Source organism: Tricharina praecox (assembly GCF_024521635.1).
Source record: "Tricharina praecox strain CBS 144465 chromosome Unknown BZA05scaffold_18, whole genome shotgun sequence".
NCBI classification, from domain to species: domain Eukaryota; kingdom Fungi; phylum Ascomycota; class Pezizomycetes; order Pezizales; family Pyronemataceae; genus Tricharina; species Tricharina praecox.
The window spans coordinates 455,702-471,286 of NW_026250420.1; the positions used below are offsets into that span (position 1 = coordinate 455,702).

At 55.0% G+C, this 15,585-nt stretch overlaps 6 protein-coding genes across 6 annotated transcripts; 2 read left to right on the forward strand and 4 right to left on the reverse strand.

Annotated features, from left to right (window-relative positions):
- BZA05DRAFT_89640 (uncharacterized protein) lies at positions 1-2,396 on the reverse strand. The gene is made up of 3 exons (XM_051488770.1): positions 1,551-2,396; positions 173-1,499; positions 1-40 (listed from the first exon to the last, which is right to left on the reverse strand). Exons 1-2 carry the CDS (start codon positions 2,198-2,200, stop codon positions 215-217), a joined length of 1,935 nt encoding a protein of 644 aa, XP_051337971.1. The 5' UTR covers positions 2,201-2,396; the 3' UTR covers positions 1-40; positions 173-214.
- A 3,753-nt stretch (positions 2,397-6,149) lies between these two features.
- On the reverse strand, positions 6,150-8,244 carry BZA05DRAFT_89655 (uncharacterized protein). The gene is made up of 3 exons (XM_051488771.1): positions 7,964-8,244; positions 7,397-7,670; positions 6,150-7,303 (listed from the first exon to the last, which is right to left on the reverse strand). The coding sequence occupies exons 1-3, from the start codon at positions 8,070-8,072 to the stop codon at positions 6,217-6,219; spliced, it is 1,470 nt and encodes a 489-aa protein (XP_051337972.1). The 5' UTR covers positions 8,073-8,244; the 3' UTR covers positions 6,150-6,216.
- A 503-nt stretch (positions 8,245-8,747) lies between these two features.
- BZA05DRAFT_339694 (uncharacterized protein) lies at positions 8,748-10,801 on the forward strand (the record flags this gene model as incomplete). Its single annotated transcript, XM_051480943.1, has 2 exons — positions 8,748-9,199; positions 9,256-10,801. The coding sequence occupies 2 exons, from the start codon at positions 8,748-8,750 to the stop codon at positions 10,799-10,801; spliced, it is 1,998 nt and encodes a 665-aa protein (XP_051337973.1).
- A 1,384-nt stretch (positions 10,802-12,185) lies between these two features.
- On the reverse strand, positions 12,186-13,070 carry BZA05DRAFT_89687 (uncharacterized protein). Its single transcript, XM_051488772.1, has one exon. The coding sequence runs from the start codon at positions 12,735-12,737 to the stop codon at positions 12,294-12,296; it is 444 nt and encodes a 147-aa protein (XP_051337974.1). The 5' UTR covers positions 12,738-13,070; the 3' UTR covers positions 12,186-12,293.
- On the reverse strand, positions 12,802-13,479 carry BZA05DRAFT_420030 (histone-fold-containing protein; the record flags this gene model as incomplete). Its single annotated transcript, XM_051485624.1, has 4 exons — positions 12,802-12,880; positions 12,937-13,162; positions 13,221-13,308; positions 13,462-13,479. The coding sequence occupies 4 exons, from the start codon at positions 13,477-13,479 to the stop codon at positions 12,802-12,804; spliced, it is 411 nt and encodes a 136-aa protein (XP_051337975.1).
- An 844-nt stretch (positions 13,480-14,323) lies between these two features.
- BZA05DRAFT_430828 (histone-fold-containing protein) lies at positions 14,324-15,216 on the forward strand. The gene is made up of 3 exons (XM_051486167.1): positions 14,324-14,484; positions 14,561-14,698; positions 14,757-15,216. The coding sequence occupies exons 1-3, from the start codon at positions 14,475-14,477 to the stop codon at positions 14,918-14,920; spliced, it is 312 nt and encodes a 103-aa protein (XP_051337976.1). The 5' UTR covers positions 14,324-14,474; the 3' UTR covers positions 14,921-15,216.
- Positions 15,217-15,585: the final 369 nt, after the last annotated feature.

Sequence of the window (15,585 nt, forward strand, 5' to 3'; positions counted from 1 at the left end):
GATACCGTGTCTTAGGAGAAGAGGGAGACATGGAAGCAGCCTGCGAGCACAAAACAGAAAGTCGAGTAAGTAGCCAAAAAGAAACCAAAAAAAACTACGTTCCACACGCTATGGAGGAGATACGAAAAAAAAACCATCGGGATCAGACTTGCGTGGTGGCAATGGTACGTACTAGATCATCAACAGCAGCATCACCATCCGGATGCCTGCATTCCTAATGCGGCTCCTGGTGCGCGACTTCCTTGAGTACGTTCTCCCGTAGCTTGACCCACATGTCGAGGGACGCCAGGTGGCGATCGCGCGCCTTGGTGAATGACTGGTCAAGAATGGTGTCCTTATTCTTGACGCGTTCCATGTACTTCACAATGTCCTGGGTGTCGAGGAGCTCGGTGCTGGAGACATGTAGGCTCTTGCTCGTCAACTCAGCGCGGAGCGCATGGACGTCAGCTTCGTATTTATTCCAGTCCTCGATGTAAGAGCCGAGCGAGTTATAGAAGCGGTTGTAGTTGTCCAGTGACACTTGCTTCGGGATCTTGGGCACACTGGGTGCTTTGGGCACCACAAAGGGCTGCTCTAACGGTGTCTGCGGATAGAGGTTCCAAAAGTCAGGGGGTATGCTGAACACGTAGGGCTCATTGGTCGTAGGGTTCAGCGCCGGTACCTTCATGCGCATGTCGCCGACTCGGGGCTTTGTTGCAGCTTGAGAAGGGAATGGAAGCGACTCCTTCAACGACTCGAATCCCCCGAGACCCACATCCGCAGGGCTACGGCTGAGGGGAGGGACGGAAGCCATGCCGCTCATGTCAAGGCTGGTAGTCGCCTTGCCCTTCTTGGTTCCGATGTTCAGCTTGCGCATGCCATTCGCGAGAGGGATGATCGGCTTCGTCCGGTTGTTCTGCGGAACCGGTATGGTCTTGGGGGCGCCCGTAGGTTCCGCGTCCATCGGCTCATAACCGAACCCGGTGGCAGGCTGCGAGGTAGCGGGATTCGTAGCCGTGGTCGCACTCTTGGGCTCGTCGCTTTCCGTCTCACTCCCGGCCTTCGGCTGGCTATCCCTTCTGGAATCCTTGCTTGTCGTTCGGTGCATGTTGCGGCCCTTGTTCAGGGTTGGCGCACTTCTCTTCTTCTTGGAGCCAGAAGGCAAGAAATCAAACACCGTCCGTTTCAACAGGTCATCGTATAGCTCGCGGTTGAATTTTGATCCCTCGCTCTTGCTGCTCTCAGCCGCCTGCTGTTGCTGCTGGAGGTTTGGCGGGGCCGATGGTGGCGGAACAAATGAATGATGGTTCTGCGTCGGCTGGCTGTGCGGCCTCAAGTGGGGAGCTGATCCGGTGCTGGCAGCCTTCTCCCCTTTCGGCTCGGGACTGTTCGACGTAAATGTGTCGAATGGTCGAGGACTGAAAACGAAGTCATACGCAGGAACCGCGGGCTTCTCCTTCTTAGGAGAGGGTGCCGCAGTCTCCTCGAATGAGAAAACGTTAATCGGGGGCTGTTTTTGCCTACTGAGATAATTAGTATCTGTCAAGTTAGAGAGAGGTTGGGTGACAAACTGTTCCTCCTTGGGTTCCTCTTCGGGTTGTTTATCGTGTCTAGAAGCTTCATGACTCCTGTCGGCCGAACCACCACCGGAGCTCCTAGATTTCCTGGTCGGCGGTGTAGGCGTCTCACTTCTAGTCTGGAACGAGCCAGGCATCGCGGAACGCGGCCTCTCTGGCCGCGACTCTTGAGCTGGCGTCTTCTCCCTTGCTGGCGGCTTCTCCCTCGCCGGTGTCTTCTCCCTTGCTGGTGGCTTGTTGAAGTTAAACAGCGGAGGCGCTGGATAGACTCCCGTTCCATCCTTGCGAACATATTCCGGACCAGTTTGGGGAGCAAACTTGTTGAAATAGTCCGTGCTGGGGCCATCGTGCTTTCCAGCGTCGTTATCCGTGGGAGTCGCCTCCACAACATCTATGTCCTCGTGGTGAGTCGTCTCGTGCTTCCAATCTTCCGGAATCCCGTGGGACCCGTATGTGTGGTGACTCTTCGCCCATTTCGACGGCGTGGGCTCAGCCTTAGGCCTCATCGAGGATCGCGACGTCTTCCTAGAATGGCTGTTCAAGTGAGGACCTCCTCCTGACGTCTTGCCACGCTCCTTGACCCTCTCCTCAGCCTCCCTGAGCAGTTCTTCATCATCCCTCCGAGAGGTGTAGGGACTAGGCATTTCGGTAGGATACCCGTACGCGTAGCCGTTGGGGCCCGGTGTCGAGTGCCCGCCGCTAAACCCATTGCCCTCGGCGTACGGGTTCCTCGTCGCCTCCTCCGCGCGCCGGCGCTCCCGTTCCTTCGCCTCCCGAGCTCTCTTGTGCCTATCTTCTTCTTGCCGTTTGAGTTCTTCCGCCTCCCGCTTAAGCCGTGCCTGCTCCTTAGCTCTCTGCTCTTCGGCATCCCCTCGCGCTCTCTCCGCCTCTTCCCTAGCCTGCTTTTCCCGGATGTAATCCGCCACGTTGAAGCCGCCGGGCGTGGGCGTTGGAGCTGGCGCGGCACCTGCAGAATATCTCGCGTTGGTACCTGTAGTGGATTTCGGCCGGGGGGACGATGTAGAGGACGAACCGCTATGATATGCATTGTGCTTGGTAGAAGTGGGGTGAGCGCGCTCAGTGCCCGACGTTCGAGCATAAGCGCTTTCCCTCTTTGTCTTATAACTTCCGTAAGGATCCTCATAGTCAGCCGCCGGGGGAGGAGCAGCCTTCGGCGGTCGAGGCGTCTGATACGAGTACCCCGGGGCTGCTTTCGGCTCCCATTCTTCATAAGGTCCATATCCACCTCCCCATCCCTTCGACCTCGACGAGCCAGCCTGCTGAGCGAACCCATCGTAGTTTCTTGTTGTACCAGTCCCATTAGCCCAACCAGGGGTAGTGTTGTGAGCAGACGACCCAGCCGTGTAGCGCTTAGCGGTGCCTGATCTGGCACCTCCGTTCGGTGTTCGATGAGCAGTCGATGCCCGGTCGGTGCCGTGGTATGGGTTGTCGTTATCGTATTTACTGCGCTCCAGATTATCCTTCAACGTGTCATAGGCGCGGTGAAGATCCTGAAAGCGTTCTTTTGCCGTGGGATCGTTCGGGTTTTTATCGGGATGGGTATCTCTCGCTGTTGGGGTGCTTGTTAGCGAGTGGCCATGGGAGGTGAGGATGGAAGAAACCCACCGAGTTTGCGGAACGCCCGTTTGATGTCGTCGTCTGTGGCATGTCGGCCTAGCCCGAGTATCTTGTAATAATCTATCTCGCTCTGCGCCATGATGTTGCCGTGATGTGTGTGCGGAGGTGCACCAGCCCTGCGCTACCACCAAAGGAAAAGTAGTGAGGGAGTAGTGAGGGGTTGTAAACAGAGCGCAGTGACACGTGGTGGTGGTGGTGGTGGTGGATCGTGCAGCCCGTGCGGTGAGGTGGGATATGGTATTAACGTGGAGCGGAAACCGAGACCAGATTGAGTTGAGAGCGTGAACGATAAGTACTGAGTGGTCGGTGGGAGTAGTGTTAGGTGACGGGAGAGGGATGTTGAAGAAGATGGGGAGGAAGAGGAGGAGGAGGTTCGGATCGATTCGTTGGTTGTTGAGTTGTGCAGCGCTAGAGTAGTTGAACCGCAAGCAGGGTGGATACCGCGGCGATGACAGATGGCGGCAAAGAGAAGAAGCTGGCGGATTTCTCTGCGGATAAGTTGATGAACGAGAGGGAAGAGAGTGGAGTGAGAGAAGAAGATGTGTATAAGCGCAAGAAAGAAGTTGTTCACTTTGACGTGGTGGATGCCTGGGGTGCGGTGTAGTGGTGCAGTGCAGGTCTTTGCTCTACTCTGCACTCTAGTTCTCGGTAGGAAAAAGAATAAGATCTGTTTGACCGACGCCGACACGGGCCACGAGCTTTTGCTTGGCTTGGACAGAAGTCTGCTTCGACTTCCTTTGATTCTTCCTCACCAGTATTTAACTATCCCCGCCGGCGAATAATACATAGAGCCACCTACCCGCTTCTGTGATTCTGTCCGCCTACATCACCGTCATCGTACTCCCACCTCCAAGCAACCAGTCCCACCCTCGACGTGTTGTCCCTCCCCTCCCCCTCCCCCTCCCCCTCCCCGTCCTCCTCCAATCCCAGGACAAGGCAGCATCGGAGAGCCAACACATCCATCTTCCCCTCCCGAGCATCCCCATCGCAGCCCCACCATAGATAAATCGGATCGCAAAATGAAATGGCGAATGAAAAATGAAAGGAGGCACAACGAAGAAGTAAGAAGTAAAAACCAGTTGTAGGCAGGTTGAGAACCCCAGATTAAACGGAGAAAACTGTAAATAAGTTCTTCTTAATAGTAGAAACTGGTGCCGACAGTAATAACAGATAAAGATTCAGTTTTTTTTACACTTCCGGCTAGCATCCACCCGTATCGTCCAATTCTATGTAGATAACCCGCGCTGAAAATCCATCTCAGCGACATGAGTGTTCCTTAATACCGGTCGCCCGCTGGGGGATCTCTACATATCATGCTCTTTCAAAATGTCCACACAGATATCCTACCTACCGTAGTACTGACAAATAAACAGGTGGTATGGAATGACAACATTCGAAGGCGGCGGCTTGGCAGTATAGTACGCTTGGAGTGCACAGCGGCGGCGGCGGCTGTACTTCTGCACAGCAGCGGCGCCCGTATTTGGAGCATCTACGACTGTAGCCGAAAAAGCCAGGAATTTTGTATGTTCGATTTCAGATGCGGAGAGATATTCTGTAATAATCTCAGGCATAGTCGTCACCAAAAGCCGTGATGTTGAACCGTTTCCATGCAGTATTTTGGTGCGTTACATAGATGTTTTGGCCAGTGTCCCGACTCCCTAGACTTTCGTCACTAGCCTTCTAGAAGCCACAGGTGCCGTGCGCTTTATCTAGATCTACAGTTACTCGTGGCAGGTATTTGGACCTTGGTACGTATCCGGATATATATGCAGCCTTTTCCTGAGCATAAAGCCTTTCCTTTCCTTTCCTTTCCTTAACCAACAGTTTTCCATCCCGGGTGTCCAGCTCAAGCAAAAATCTTCAGCGCAGTAAAATAAACTCCGGATACCTGCTTTATGCCACGGGTAGACGTTGGATAAGCGGCTACTCTACCCTACCCGGGCAAAACCATAGATCCAATGCCACATTATCGGTCGCCCGGGTAACAACTCCCCTTCTACGAAGGTCTATGCTAGGTTAAAAAGCGCGCAGTGAAACTGTGAGAGACGAGGCGGAGCCTCAGTGGAGGGCGACGTTGTTTGACGCCCAGACTAGGAACTCTAGCCTAGACCTTGGTTGGAAAGGGCACTTTAGGCTTATCTATCTGATCATCCTCTAATTCACCATGCTTCGGTCTCTCAACGGCGCTCATATCGGTATATAGTCTCAGGCACATGTGTGAGTGAGCGGGGCCAGTTGGTCACTCACACGCCGACCACGATCTTCCAGACACATCACCAGCTACTCTAGATAGGCCCTTTCGGTTCCGACAGCGATTTCCCCGTTCCAGACACCGACTTCACCGTTCCAGACGCCCATCAGTCAGGATGTGCCTCTAACCTCACGGTGAGGGACATGATCCTCCATTAAACATGATCGTCCATTAAGACTTGTTCTGTTTCTAGTTCAAACAAAAATGAAAAGGATAGATACGGTACTGAGATTTATTGGATTACTGTGTTGCCCTCACAACTCTTAACCACAGGCACTCGCCATGTCCCTTCTTCCTCAAGCTTATGAGGAGTGGACAGCTTTGGACATTCCTTCCTCCTCAGATTCTCCATGGCTTTTATACCCAAAACCGCAGAACCGGACACAGTAGAGTAAAACAGCAGACGCTCAAATTCGAACTAACCAAAGGGCAAGGTAAGGGTAAAGGTAAAGGTAAAGTAAATATAGCCACGAAACGGGAAACAACAACAAGCCCAATCCACGGTACGCCGGAGATAGATGACAAAAGTAACAGCAGCAGTAACAAAACGAGAAGAAGAGGAATGAATCACAAGTCAAGCATGTGCACCAGCAATATCGAAGAGAAAGAAAAGAAGAAAAAAGAAAACAAATCATAAACAGATCGCCTCCATACATGCGTCCCGGCGTTTCACCTCACCTTTGTCCAATGTGTACAGAGAAAAGACGGTCGATCCAGGTCCAATCAACGCTGAAAGAAAAAGGTAACGAAAAAGCAATAAAAATATCCATCCTACGGCCCGCCGCCGCCCTGCCATCCCGGATTCCACATGCCTTGGTTCATGTCTGCGAATCCCGCGCCCGGCGGCATTCCGCCCATGCCCATCGCCATGTTCCCCATCGCCATGTGCCCCATCGGCCCCATGCTGTTCATTGGAGCCATTTGCCCCATCGGCCCAGCATTCGGTACGTGTGTCGCCATCCCCGGGTATCCCATGCCGCCTCCAGCCATCACCATCCCCGGCGCCGGACCTCCCATCATCCCCGGGTTCATGATCTGCTGCGGAGCCATGCTCGTCTGCATTCCGTTCATGCCCGGACCGCTCACGCTCACGCTCATCCCCATACTTGTCGCTATTCCCATCTGTCCCACCATATGCCCTTGCTGTTGGAGATGCTGTTGTTGCTGCTGTTGCTGTTGCTGCTGGGCACGCTGCATCATGAGCTGTCTCTGCTGATGCTGTTGTAGCTGGGCATATTGTTGCTGCTGTTGCTGTTGGTGATGTGCCTGCTGTGCCTGCTGCTGTGCCTGCTGCTGTGCCTGTTGCTGTGCCTGCTGTTGGTGATGCTGCTGTGCCTGCTGCTGCTGCATCCGCGGGTCTTGTAACGGTGGCGACTGCGAGTGGGGATGGCCTTGGTACATCATCTGTTGCTGCTGCGATGTCGGCGATTGTTGTGGTTGCTGGTGTTGCGGTAGCGGCATCCCCACCATCACCGGCGGTGGCGGCGAGTGATGCTGATGCGATAGCATCTGCGGCGGTGGCGGTGACGACAAGTGGTGGTTCTCTCGTGGAGGAGTGCCATGGCTCGGCGGAGGCATTGAATTCAGTGGCGCACCTATCTGTCCCTGAGGCTTCGGCGAAGAATTCTGACCTGACCGCGGCGGACCGATCTGCGCGTTCTGGTGTTGCTGCGGCGGGTTCGCGGGATTGATGCCCGGGTACAGTTCCTGTAGTCTTTTGTAGAGTCCGTCCAGCCCAGGAATATCCGGGGGCGGCAGTAGCACACCGGGGCAGACTGGTATTAGCGCGGCGGGCTTGTGTGATCTATCCGCGATCGCGGCGAGGTAGGCAAGGTTGTTCTGCAGGCGTCGCATACATCTAGTGTTTCGCTCCGCCAATTGTCAGCCACATGCGCAGGCACCCCCGACCAGACGGCGCGCGCGTGCGCTCGGGATAGAAAAGGTTGTATACTCTCTGAAGACGGGATCATTTTTAGCCTCCTCCGGCGACTTCAACTTGGGCTGGACATTCAGCACTTCGCGCAGCAACTCGGCATTGATCTCGAGCAGTAGGGTGACGCGTTGTTTATCGAGCTGCAGTTCGTTCTGTTTCTCCATCGCCTTGTTCATCAATTGCTGCTGCTGCTGCGTCGCGATCGAGAGGGACGTGGACTGCTGCTGATGCGACGGCGCCGCCTGGCTGTGTTGGTGCTGCTGCTGGAGCTGGAGCTGCTGCTGGGTGGGACCTGCATCGAGTCAGTGTCGCCGCGGAGGGTGTGACATCGACTCCAGCGCCGCGGGCGGGGAATGGCCAGGCAGGGGCGATGGATGAATGCAATATGAATGAACGGGAGTTGTGTGTGCATTGTGCAGTATAGTGAACAAGGTGGCGGATGCAGATCGGCGAGAAGAAAAAGGAGACGCCAAAAGCAAAAATACGCAAGGCCAACCACCCGACGCGGAACAGAGATGGAATTGAACGATGAAAGCAAAAACGAAACGCGTGCACGACGTGGGCCGGCGAGGAGAGTTTACTCACGCTGTGGCGGGATTAGCAGCTGCTGACCCAGAGCAGCCTGGTTCGCCTGTAGCTGGGCCTGATACTGTTGAAGGTTCAGCGCGGCGCCGCCGGGGACAGTCATGCTCATGCTCTTTGTTCCGAACTCAAACTCTGATCCTAGGAGAGTTGAAGCGATCGATGGCTCGTGCGTGTGGGCGCTGGTCGTGTTGGTGATGGGCGAGGAGATTTGGATTTGGGGGTTTGGGTTTGAGTTCCTCGGCGTGGGTGGAGTGTGAAGTAGTAGTGGGTAAGAGGCGAGTGGTGTGGATGATGTCGGTTGGATGGTATAGAGACGGCGAGGCAAGACGACAGGCTGGGTTGGGGAAGTGTGTCGCGATCAGACGGTGATGATGGCGATGGTGCGGGTTTCGGGGCTGTCGCGTCTATTCGACATGGTCCTCTCTTCGTTCTATCTGTCCTCACGGGATTATATCACCTCCGATCGAGAGAAGTGTTTACAGCGACGACGACGGCACACGGCGTGATGGATTGAGAATTAATTATTGTGAGAAGCGCACTGACACATCCCTGCCGGCAATTCTTCTGCTCTGGAACAAGCCGCCAAGAAGTCGATTTGGGCTGCGTTCGAGTGAGAACACCAGAAACATCCCACTACCGAAAACACGCAATCTACATAGCCCTACGAACGGAGAAGGAGGACGTCATCACTTTACCCGCTGCCCAATCATCGAGTCGCCACCATCGAGTCACCGGCAACCTACACACTCGTACCCACCAATCAGTTGTCCCGGAGTCGAACACCATGAGCGACACTGGATACAGTCGTGGAGGCGGCGGCGGAAGCGGTGGTGGTGGATATGGACGCGGTGGAGGCGGCGGCGGACGTGGGCGCGGAGGCGGCGGTTGGAGAGGAAGGGGCGGCGGCGGTAGGGGAGGAGGAGGCAGAGGTGGAGGGCGTGGTGGAGAGGGCGGCGGTGAGGCATCTGCGGATGACAATCACGACGACTCAGCACCCCGCGCAGGCTCCACCGGAACCCACCAGGAGCTCGATAGCTTCCTCAAGCAAATCGACGGAGCGAACTACGGCCGATACAAAAACCTCCGGAGCCACTACAGATGGACGGAAGGTCTTCCGATAGAGCTGTTCGTCGACCACGTCCAGGGAGATCCGTATGCTGCTCCGTCCAGGTTTCGTGCCCGGCTTCCCATGAGCGCAACTGGAATTCCCATGGAGGTATATGGAAACAGCGCTCGGTAGGTCTACATATCCGAGTGAGATCAGTGGGCGAGGGTTGACTGATATGCGATAGTGTCATTGCATTCACGGACTACGTGAACCGTCAGATCGTCTCGCTCGTAAAACAGTGGCGTCTGGACATCGCGGGGTCTTCCGGAGGCTACCACGGACCGAAAGGTGGAGATTTCGACATCTACAAGCCCAGACAGCAGATCCTCGAGCGCTCCAGCTGCGTCCTTCTCGGTCTCGATGCGGAAGCTGAGGGAGACGGAGGTTATCCATGCCTTGAAATCAGATTTTCCGTTACTCTACCAGCCCACGGCCGAAGCATCAATGGCACCAAAGTCCACGAGCTTTTGATTACTCACTTACCGCAGATCATCGATAAGGGGTTCCTGTGGAGCAACCAAGACGAGCAGAAGGTGTGGAAACATCTGAGGACCGCCGAGCTACAGGACGCACTCCGGAATAGTCTTGCGGAGAAGGGATTACTGGCGTTTGTGGGCAACGGTTCAGTCCTCCCCCGAGCCAGTGGTGCCGCTCCTGGTCCGATGACAGAAGGCGTCGTGGAGTTCCAGAGCCCCAAGAGCCTGGAAGTCACCATCGACACCTCGATCCTGTCCGAAGACGGCACTCCAATCTCTGTCACGGGTATGGGTATCCCGCGTGGAATAGTGGTCATCACCGGTGGAGGCTTCCACGGAAAGTCCACACTCCTCGAAGCGATACAGTTCGGAATCTACAACGTGATCCCCGGTGATGGACGGGAGCTGGTAGTCATCGAGCACAACGCGTACAAAGTCCGCGCCGAAGACGGCCGGAACGTCGTATGCACTGACATCACCCCCTTCATCAGCGAGCTTCCCGGCGGAAAATCCACCTCATCCTTCTCCTCTCAGGACGCATCCGGCAGCACTTCGATGGCAGCCAACATCCAGGAGGCCCTCGAAGTTGGTGCGACCACTTTGATCATCGACGAAGACACCTCCGCCACGAACTTCCTCATCCGCGACCACAAGATGCACGAGCTAGTCCGGAGCGAACCCATTACGCCCCTCGTCTCCAAGGTATCCGCACTATTCACCGAGCACGCCGTCAGCACCGTCATCGTCGTCGGCGGCTGCGGCGACTACCTCAGCCCCGCAACGACCGTGATCGGCATGGAATCCTACCTCCCCCAAGACTGGACGTCTCGCGCGCGCGCCATCTCGGAGAAATACCCCAACGCCGCGCCGACCGCGCCGACCTACGGCGCGATCCCCTGCCGCACCCTGACCATTCCCTCCGGAGCCCTTGGCGACCGACAGCCGATCCCCAAGGGCGTCGACAAGATCGTGATCCGTGCTGGCCGCAACGACGACGACGCTGAACTCGACACCTCGGCACTCGAGCAGTTCGTCGAGGAGGGCCAGACCACGCTCGCCGTCCACGCCCTGCAGTCCATACAGAGGAACTCCGCCGGTCTTACCGCACAGGCTTGGGCCAACATGTTTGCCGAGCGCCGTGTCAACATCTCGCGTGACCCCATGCCGAGAGGAAATATCGCGGCCGCGAGACCGCTCGAGTTGCTGGCGGTCGTCAATAGACTGAGGGGATTGCAGGTGCGAAAGGTCAGTTGAGCTGGGACGCCCTTTGAGATTTTCTTTGTAACCCTGTAGCATTAATGACAAAAAAGTATACCACGTCTTCGTCTTCCACGGTGAACAAACGAGTGCTGAGTAGCGGTTCGCAACTACTACCGCCAGCAAAAAAGGTTTCTCTAGCTCCAGAGGGGGATGATGCGGAATCGGAAGGCACTAAAGATATTCTGTAATAGGCTTACCCGTCGTATACTTATAGCCGTACGTTCTCGTTGCTGGCGAGACGGCTGCTGCTGAACCGGTGATGGGGGAATTGTGGGTGTGCTTACGGTGGACAGACGATAACTAATGTACCTACTATAGTGGCTGGCGACGGTGGAGGGCAGTAATGAATAGCATCTCCACTCATACCGACGTACCGATAGTTCAATAATCCATGATGTGAATAACCGGCGAGTGCGAGCGTGTGAGTGAGTCGGCACATGAGGATGAAGAGGATGCAAGCAAGGAAGGTGAAGGTCTGTTTGTTGTCTGCACTTCTGCTCCTAACGATAATATCTTATTATGTTCGCCCTGGCGGCGCACTTCCCAGTCCCAGTCCAGTTCAGTCCGGCCTTCAAGTGCCGATAAGCCCACTGCTCAGTGCCCACCATCCAGCTGTTTCATGGGCAAGGCAAGGCAGGGCAAGCACCCACCACCAGACAGGTGATCACGGAAGACGGGCGCAGAAGATCTATGCATTCCAACCGCATCCTCCGCCAGAGCAGAGCACTGAAACCGAAGACCGGATCGAGTAGGCGTACGTAGACTCTAGAGTCGCGGCACTGCGCGCACACACACAGCAGCAGTGTGCACGATTCAACTCAGCCACCCGCGGTGCGGTGAGCTCCAGCATCGCGGATACGCAGGGGCGTGCCACGGTGCCAGACCCCACGGTGCCCACGGCCCCCACCTGGAGCCATCTTGCGCTGATCGTACATACCGAAGTACATACCAGGAGGACTTGTACAGTTGCGCAGTTGCACGCCCGTAGATAGTAGGCTTACAGTAACGATCTCCGCTCTTCTCCTTCACGTAGAGCTCGGTAGAGTAGCTACATCGCTCGGTATGTAGATGTGTGCTTGCCCACCATCACCTTCCACAGCAAACAGCAGCAGCAGTCCCGAACGCTGAAGTGAATGACCCACGCACCCATCGACCCCATATCGAAACTCCACATACTGTGCGCCCGAGGCGCTTTGAGGATCTCGCCGCTCGCCCCTCGTCTCCGTCTCGACGAGTAATCGCACCTACACACTGCGATGCTGGTACATAGATCGTCAGAGCCAGTCACACGTCACACGGAGGATATGTATGCTCGGCAGGCAGGTACGGTAGGTAGATCCTCAGAGCTCTATCTATCCAGATCCTCAAACTCGACCCTACCACCCGCCACGAGCTCTGACGCGGGGGCTTTTCGAACCACTGGTTCACCACTTAGAGCTAGGTATGTAGCGATTCGAGACGTGCCATCTTCGGATCTGACGGGATTTCATTCAATTCCGCTTTCTAACTCCTCGAAATTTCTCGCAGACAGCCAGTCTAGCTGTAGCATAGCATCGTGCAGACAGACAAGAACTTCAGAAGCAACCCGAACAGACACTGAACACTGAAGAGAACTGATACAGGGTACACAATTCACCATGAGCACAATGTGAGACGCAGAAAGATTACCCCAGGCTATAATACAGTAGACTGCACCCTGTACTGCAAACAAAAAAAGAGAACAAGCAGGTAAAAACAAAACAAGACACCCGTATACCCAGAACCGTTTCGTTTCATTGCACAAACAAGTAGCAGCCAGAAAAAAAGAACACCCACGTAAAAGGAACCATGTTAACGAGGAAAGAAAATTGAAGACCAGTTTTAAGCCCACTCCGATCACACTTCCATCTCCCAGAACAAGTATGCGACCCAATACAGGGAAACATGTCATACCAAGAAAAAGAGGCGAGATCGAACTAGAAAACTAAGTCATGGCGCGTTGGAATGTTGGTTGTTTACGAGCGCTCGCCACGGAGACGGCGGGCCAACTGGATGTCCTTGGACTGGATGGTAACACGCTTTGCGTGGATAGCGCTGGAGAGGTTGTTAGTTTGATGTACAGATGTGGCAGTGGATCTGAAGAAACATACCAAAGGTTGGTATCCTCGAACAGGGAGACCAGGTAAGCCTCAACGGACTCCTGAAGAGCACCGATGGCCGACGACTGGAAGCGGAGGTCCGACTTGAAGTCCTGAGCGATCTCACGAACGAGACGCTGGAAGGGCAGCTTGCGGATCAGGAGCTCGGTCGACTTCTGGTAGCGACGGATCTCACGAAGAGCGACGGTTCCGGGCTTGTAACGGTGGGGCTTCTTGACTGAAGAGGAAATTAGACAACTTCGATCGATGCGCCAGGAATATCGAAGTTAACTTACCACCTCCGGTAGACGGGGCGGACTTGCGGGCAGCCTTATGGGCGAAGGACTTGCGAGGAGCCTTTCCTCCAGTGGACTTGCGGGCGGTCTGTAAAGAGACGCGTCAGTAACCATGATCATCAAACACGAGCATATTAAGCGAGACGCGACCGACGCAGCCGTGTAGAGAAAGCAGCACGGTCGCGACGACAAGTTGATCACGTCCCACTCAATAAAATATTAATAGATGGGAAGTATTTACCTGCTTGGTGCGGGCCATTGTTGCTGTTGTTTGTTAGTGTAGGGGTGTGGTGTGGTGTGGAGGTAGTGTGTGTGGGGAAGTGTGAATGTCGGGAAGATGGAGGAGAAGGAGGTGGGAAGGCGGGTGTTGGGGGTTTTATAGGGAGAGTGCGAGTGGTGAGTGATGGGATGGCTGGCGGCAGGGAGGGCGAGCAAGTGGTTAGGGTTTGTTGTGGTTGGGGGGATCAGCTCGGAAAGGGTCGTTGCGTGCCAGCGAAAGAAAAGCCCGCGAAAAGAGTCTGGAAGGGCACGCAGTTTGGGGGAGTTGCGGTGGCAGGCATTTTCGCTGTCTTCTGCGGTTGCTAGCGTGGCGGAAGGTGGTGGGTCGGCCTTAGCGCAACGGCAACCGCAGCACGGGGAGAACACGGGCGGAAGTGGGCGACGGAGACCGCGACAGAAAGAAAAGAGAAAAAGAGAAAAAGAGCGAAAGAGAATTAGAGAGAAAGAGAAACAAAGAGATAGCGACTATTCTGCCGGTGTCTGGAGACGCCGCGATGCTTCGTACAGCTTCACGGTTTTTTCTGCGTGCGCTATCGCCTTCGCTCGCTGTCGGTCTGTCCGTGTCTCCATGTGTCTCTCGCCTCGCGTCTGCGCACCGGGTCCAGTCTCCTGCGTGTCTCCGCCGCTGTCTCCTCCCGGCCCATGCGCTACAAGTCTGGGTGCCTTATCGCCTGCGTTGCTGTCCCCTGCAAGATCGCATCTACCAACCCTAACATCCCTTCGCTCGCAGTTCCTGGCAACGCCAACCTGCGCTAATGTGCGTGGTGGACAAGCTCCGGATTGCTTGGCGGGTTGATGTCTGATTTTGCGTTCGCCCACACCAACTTGTATATAAGGCTTTGGTTCCCCGCCAACCTCTGCTGCTTCACCCCAGTCTACCAAACTTCTCACCTACCATCCACAACAACACGCTTCCGCAACCCCCAAACACATCTCCACCTCAAACTTCAACTTCAACACCAACCCAATCTCAAAATGACCGGACGTCAGTACCTCCTCCTCTCCGACGCGTCGAATGCAATGGAAAAATAAAACAAAAACATCGAGCTAACATTCAACAGGTGGAAAGGGAGGAAAGGGTCTCGGAAAGGGAGGAGCCAAGCGTCATCGCAAGATTCTCCGTGACAACATCCAGGGTATCACCAAGCCCGCTATCCGCCGTCTCGCCCGTCGTGGTGGTGTCAAGCGTATCTCTGCCAGTGAGTAGTCCACCGAAGCACGCGTCTTTCTTCGACCAGACTCTAACCCACCTTCCAGTGATCTACGAGGAGACCCGCGGTGTCCTCAAGACCTTCCTCGAGGGCGTCATCCGTGACGCCGTCACCTACACCGAGCACGCCAAGCGCAAGACCGTCACCTCCCTCGATGTCGTCTACGCTCTTAAGCGCCAGGGCCGCACCCTTTACGGTTTCGGTGGTTAAACGCTTTCCGGTCCGGTTTCCCGTGCATCGTCTTTTTTCTTCCAGCAAACAGGTGTTCATATGAGATAATGGCTTTTTTTTACTGTCTCTGGTCTGGGTTCTTGGAATTAGGGTGTCTTTCTTGATTGTTCGAACTTTTTTTTTTCTTCTTGCTGTATTATATACACTTAGCGATGGGTGCGGACGTGATTTTCCCACCCACTTGAAAGAGTGACAGAGTCATTACGCGGAATCATACGGTGTTGTCTAAAACAAATCGAGGCGAATCGTGACACTGTTTACGTTTCGAAATTGTGGGTCTGAAATAAGACACAAACCTTCTGTTCCCTACAAGCGCGCCGCCGGCCGGAGGCCTCCTGTTGCCGGTACGTACCGTATCCTTGGAAGCGAAGAAGCCATTGCGCAAACCCTTCAATTGAACCCGGCGTGAAAAGGAAAGAAAAGTCTGCAGCTTGGGTTCCTTCCTTCCTTCCTCCTTTCCGACGTCCATTAGCACCGTAGCCGAACAAGCTACCATGTTCCCGTTTGAGGATCTAGATCATCCGATCGAGCACCTTCCACACGTGCGATGGATGGGTGGCTATATGGGCTGTATCGAGGATCCAGACGCGACTCGGGTCGTCAAGAACACACAGGACAAACGCAAACGCAAAGACAACGCACGT

Bases quoted from the DNA above. Each gene is read 5' to 3' on its own strand.
- BZA05DRAFT_89687 (XM_051488772.1), bottom strand. From the start codon at position 12,737: ATGACATGTTTCCCTGTATTGGGTCGCATACTTGTTCTGGGAGATGGA.
- BZA05DRAFT_89655 (XM_051488771.1), bottom strand. From the start codon at position 8,072: ATGAGCATGACTGTCCCCGGCGGCGCCGCGCTGAACCTTCAACAGTAT. The intron at 7,671-7,963 runs GTGAGTAAACTC...GACTCGATGCAG, and splicing joins GCTGCTAATCCCGCCACAGC to GTCCCACCCAGCAGCAGCTC. The intron at 7,304-7,396 runs GTATACAACCTT...GCGAAACACTAG, and splicing joins AATGATCCCGTCTTCAGAGA to ATGTATGCGACGCCTGCAGA.
- BZA05DRAFT_89640 (XM_051488770.1), bottom strand. From the start codon at position 2,200: ATGCCTAGTCCCTACACCTCTCGGAGGGATGATGAAGAACTGCTCAGG. The intron at 1,500-1,550 runs GTTTGTCACCCA...TTATCTCAGTAG, and splicing joins GAGGAACCCAAGGAGGAACA to GCAAAAACAGCCCCCGATTA.
- BZA05DRAFT_430828 (XM_051486167.1), top strand. The intron at 14,699-14,756 runs GTGAGTAGTCCA...CCCACCTTCCAG, and splicing joins TGTCAAGCGTATCTCTGCCA to TGATCTACGAGGAGACCCGC.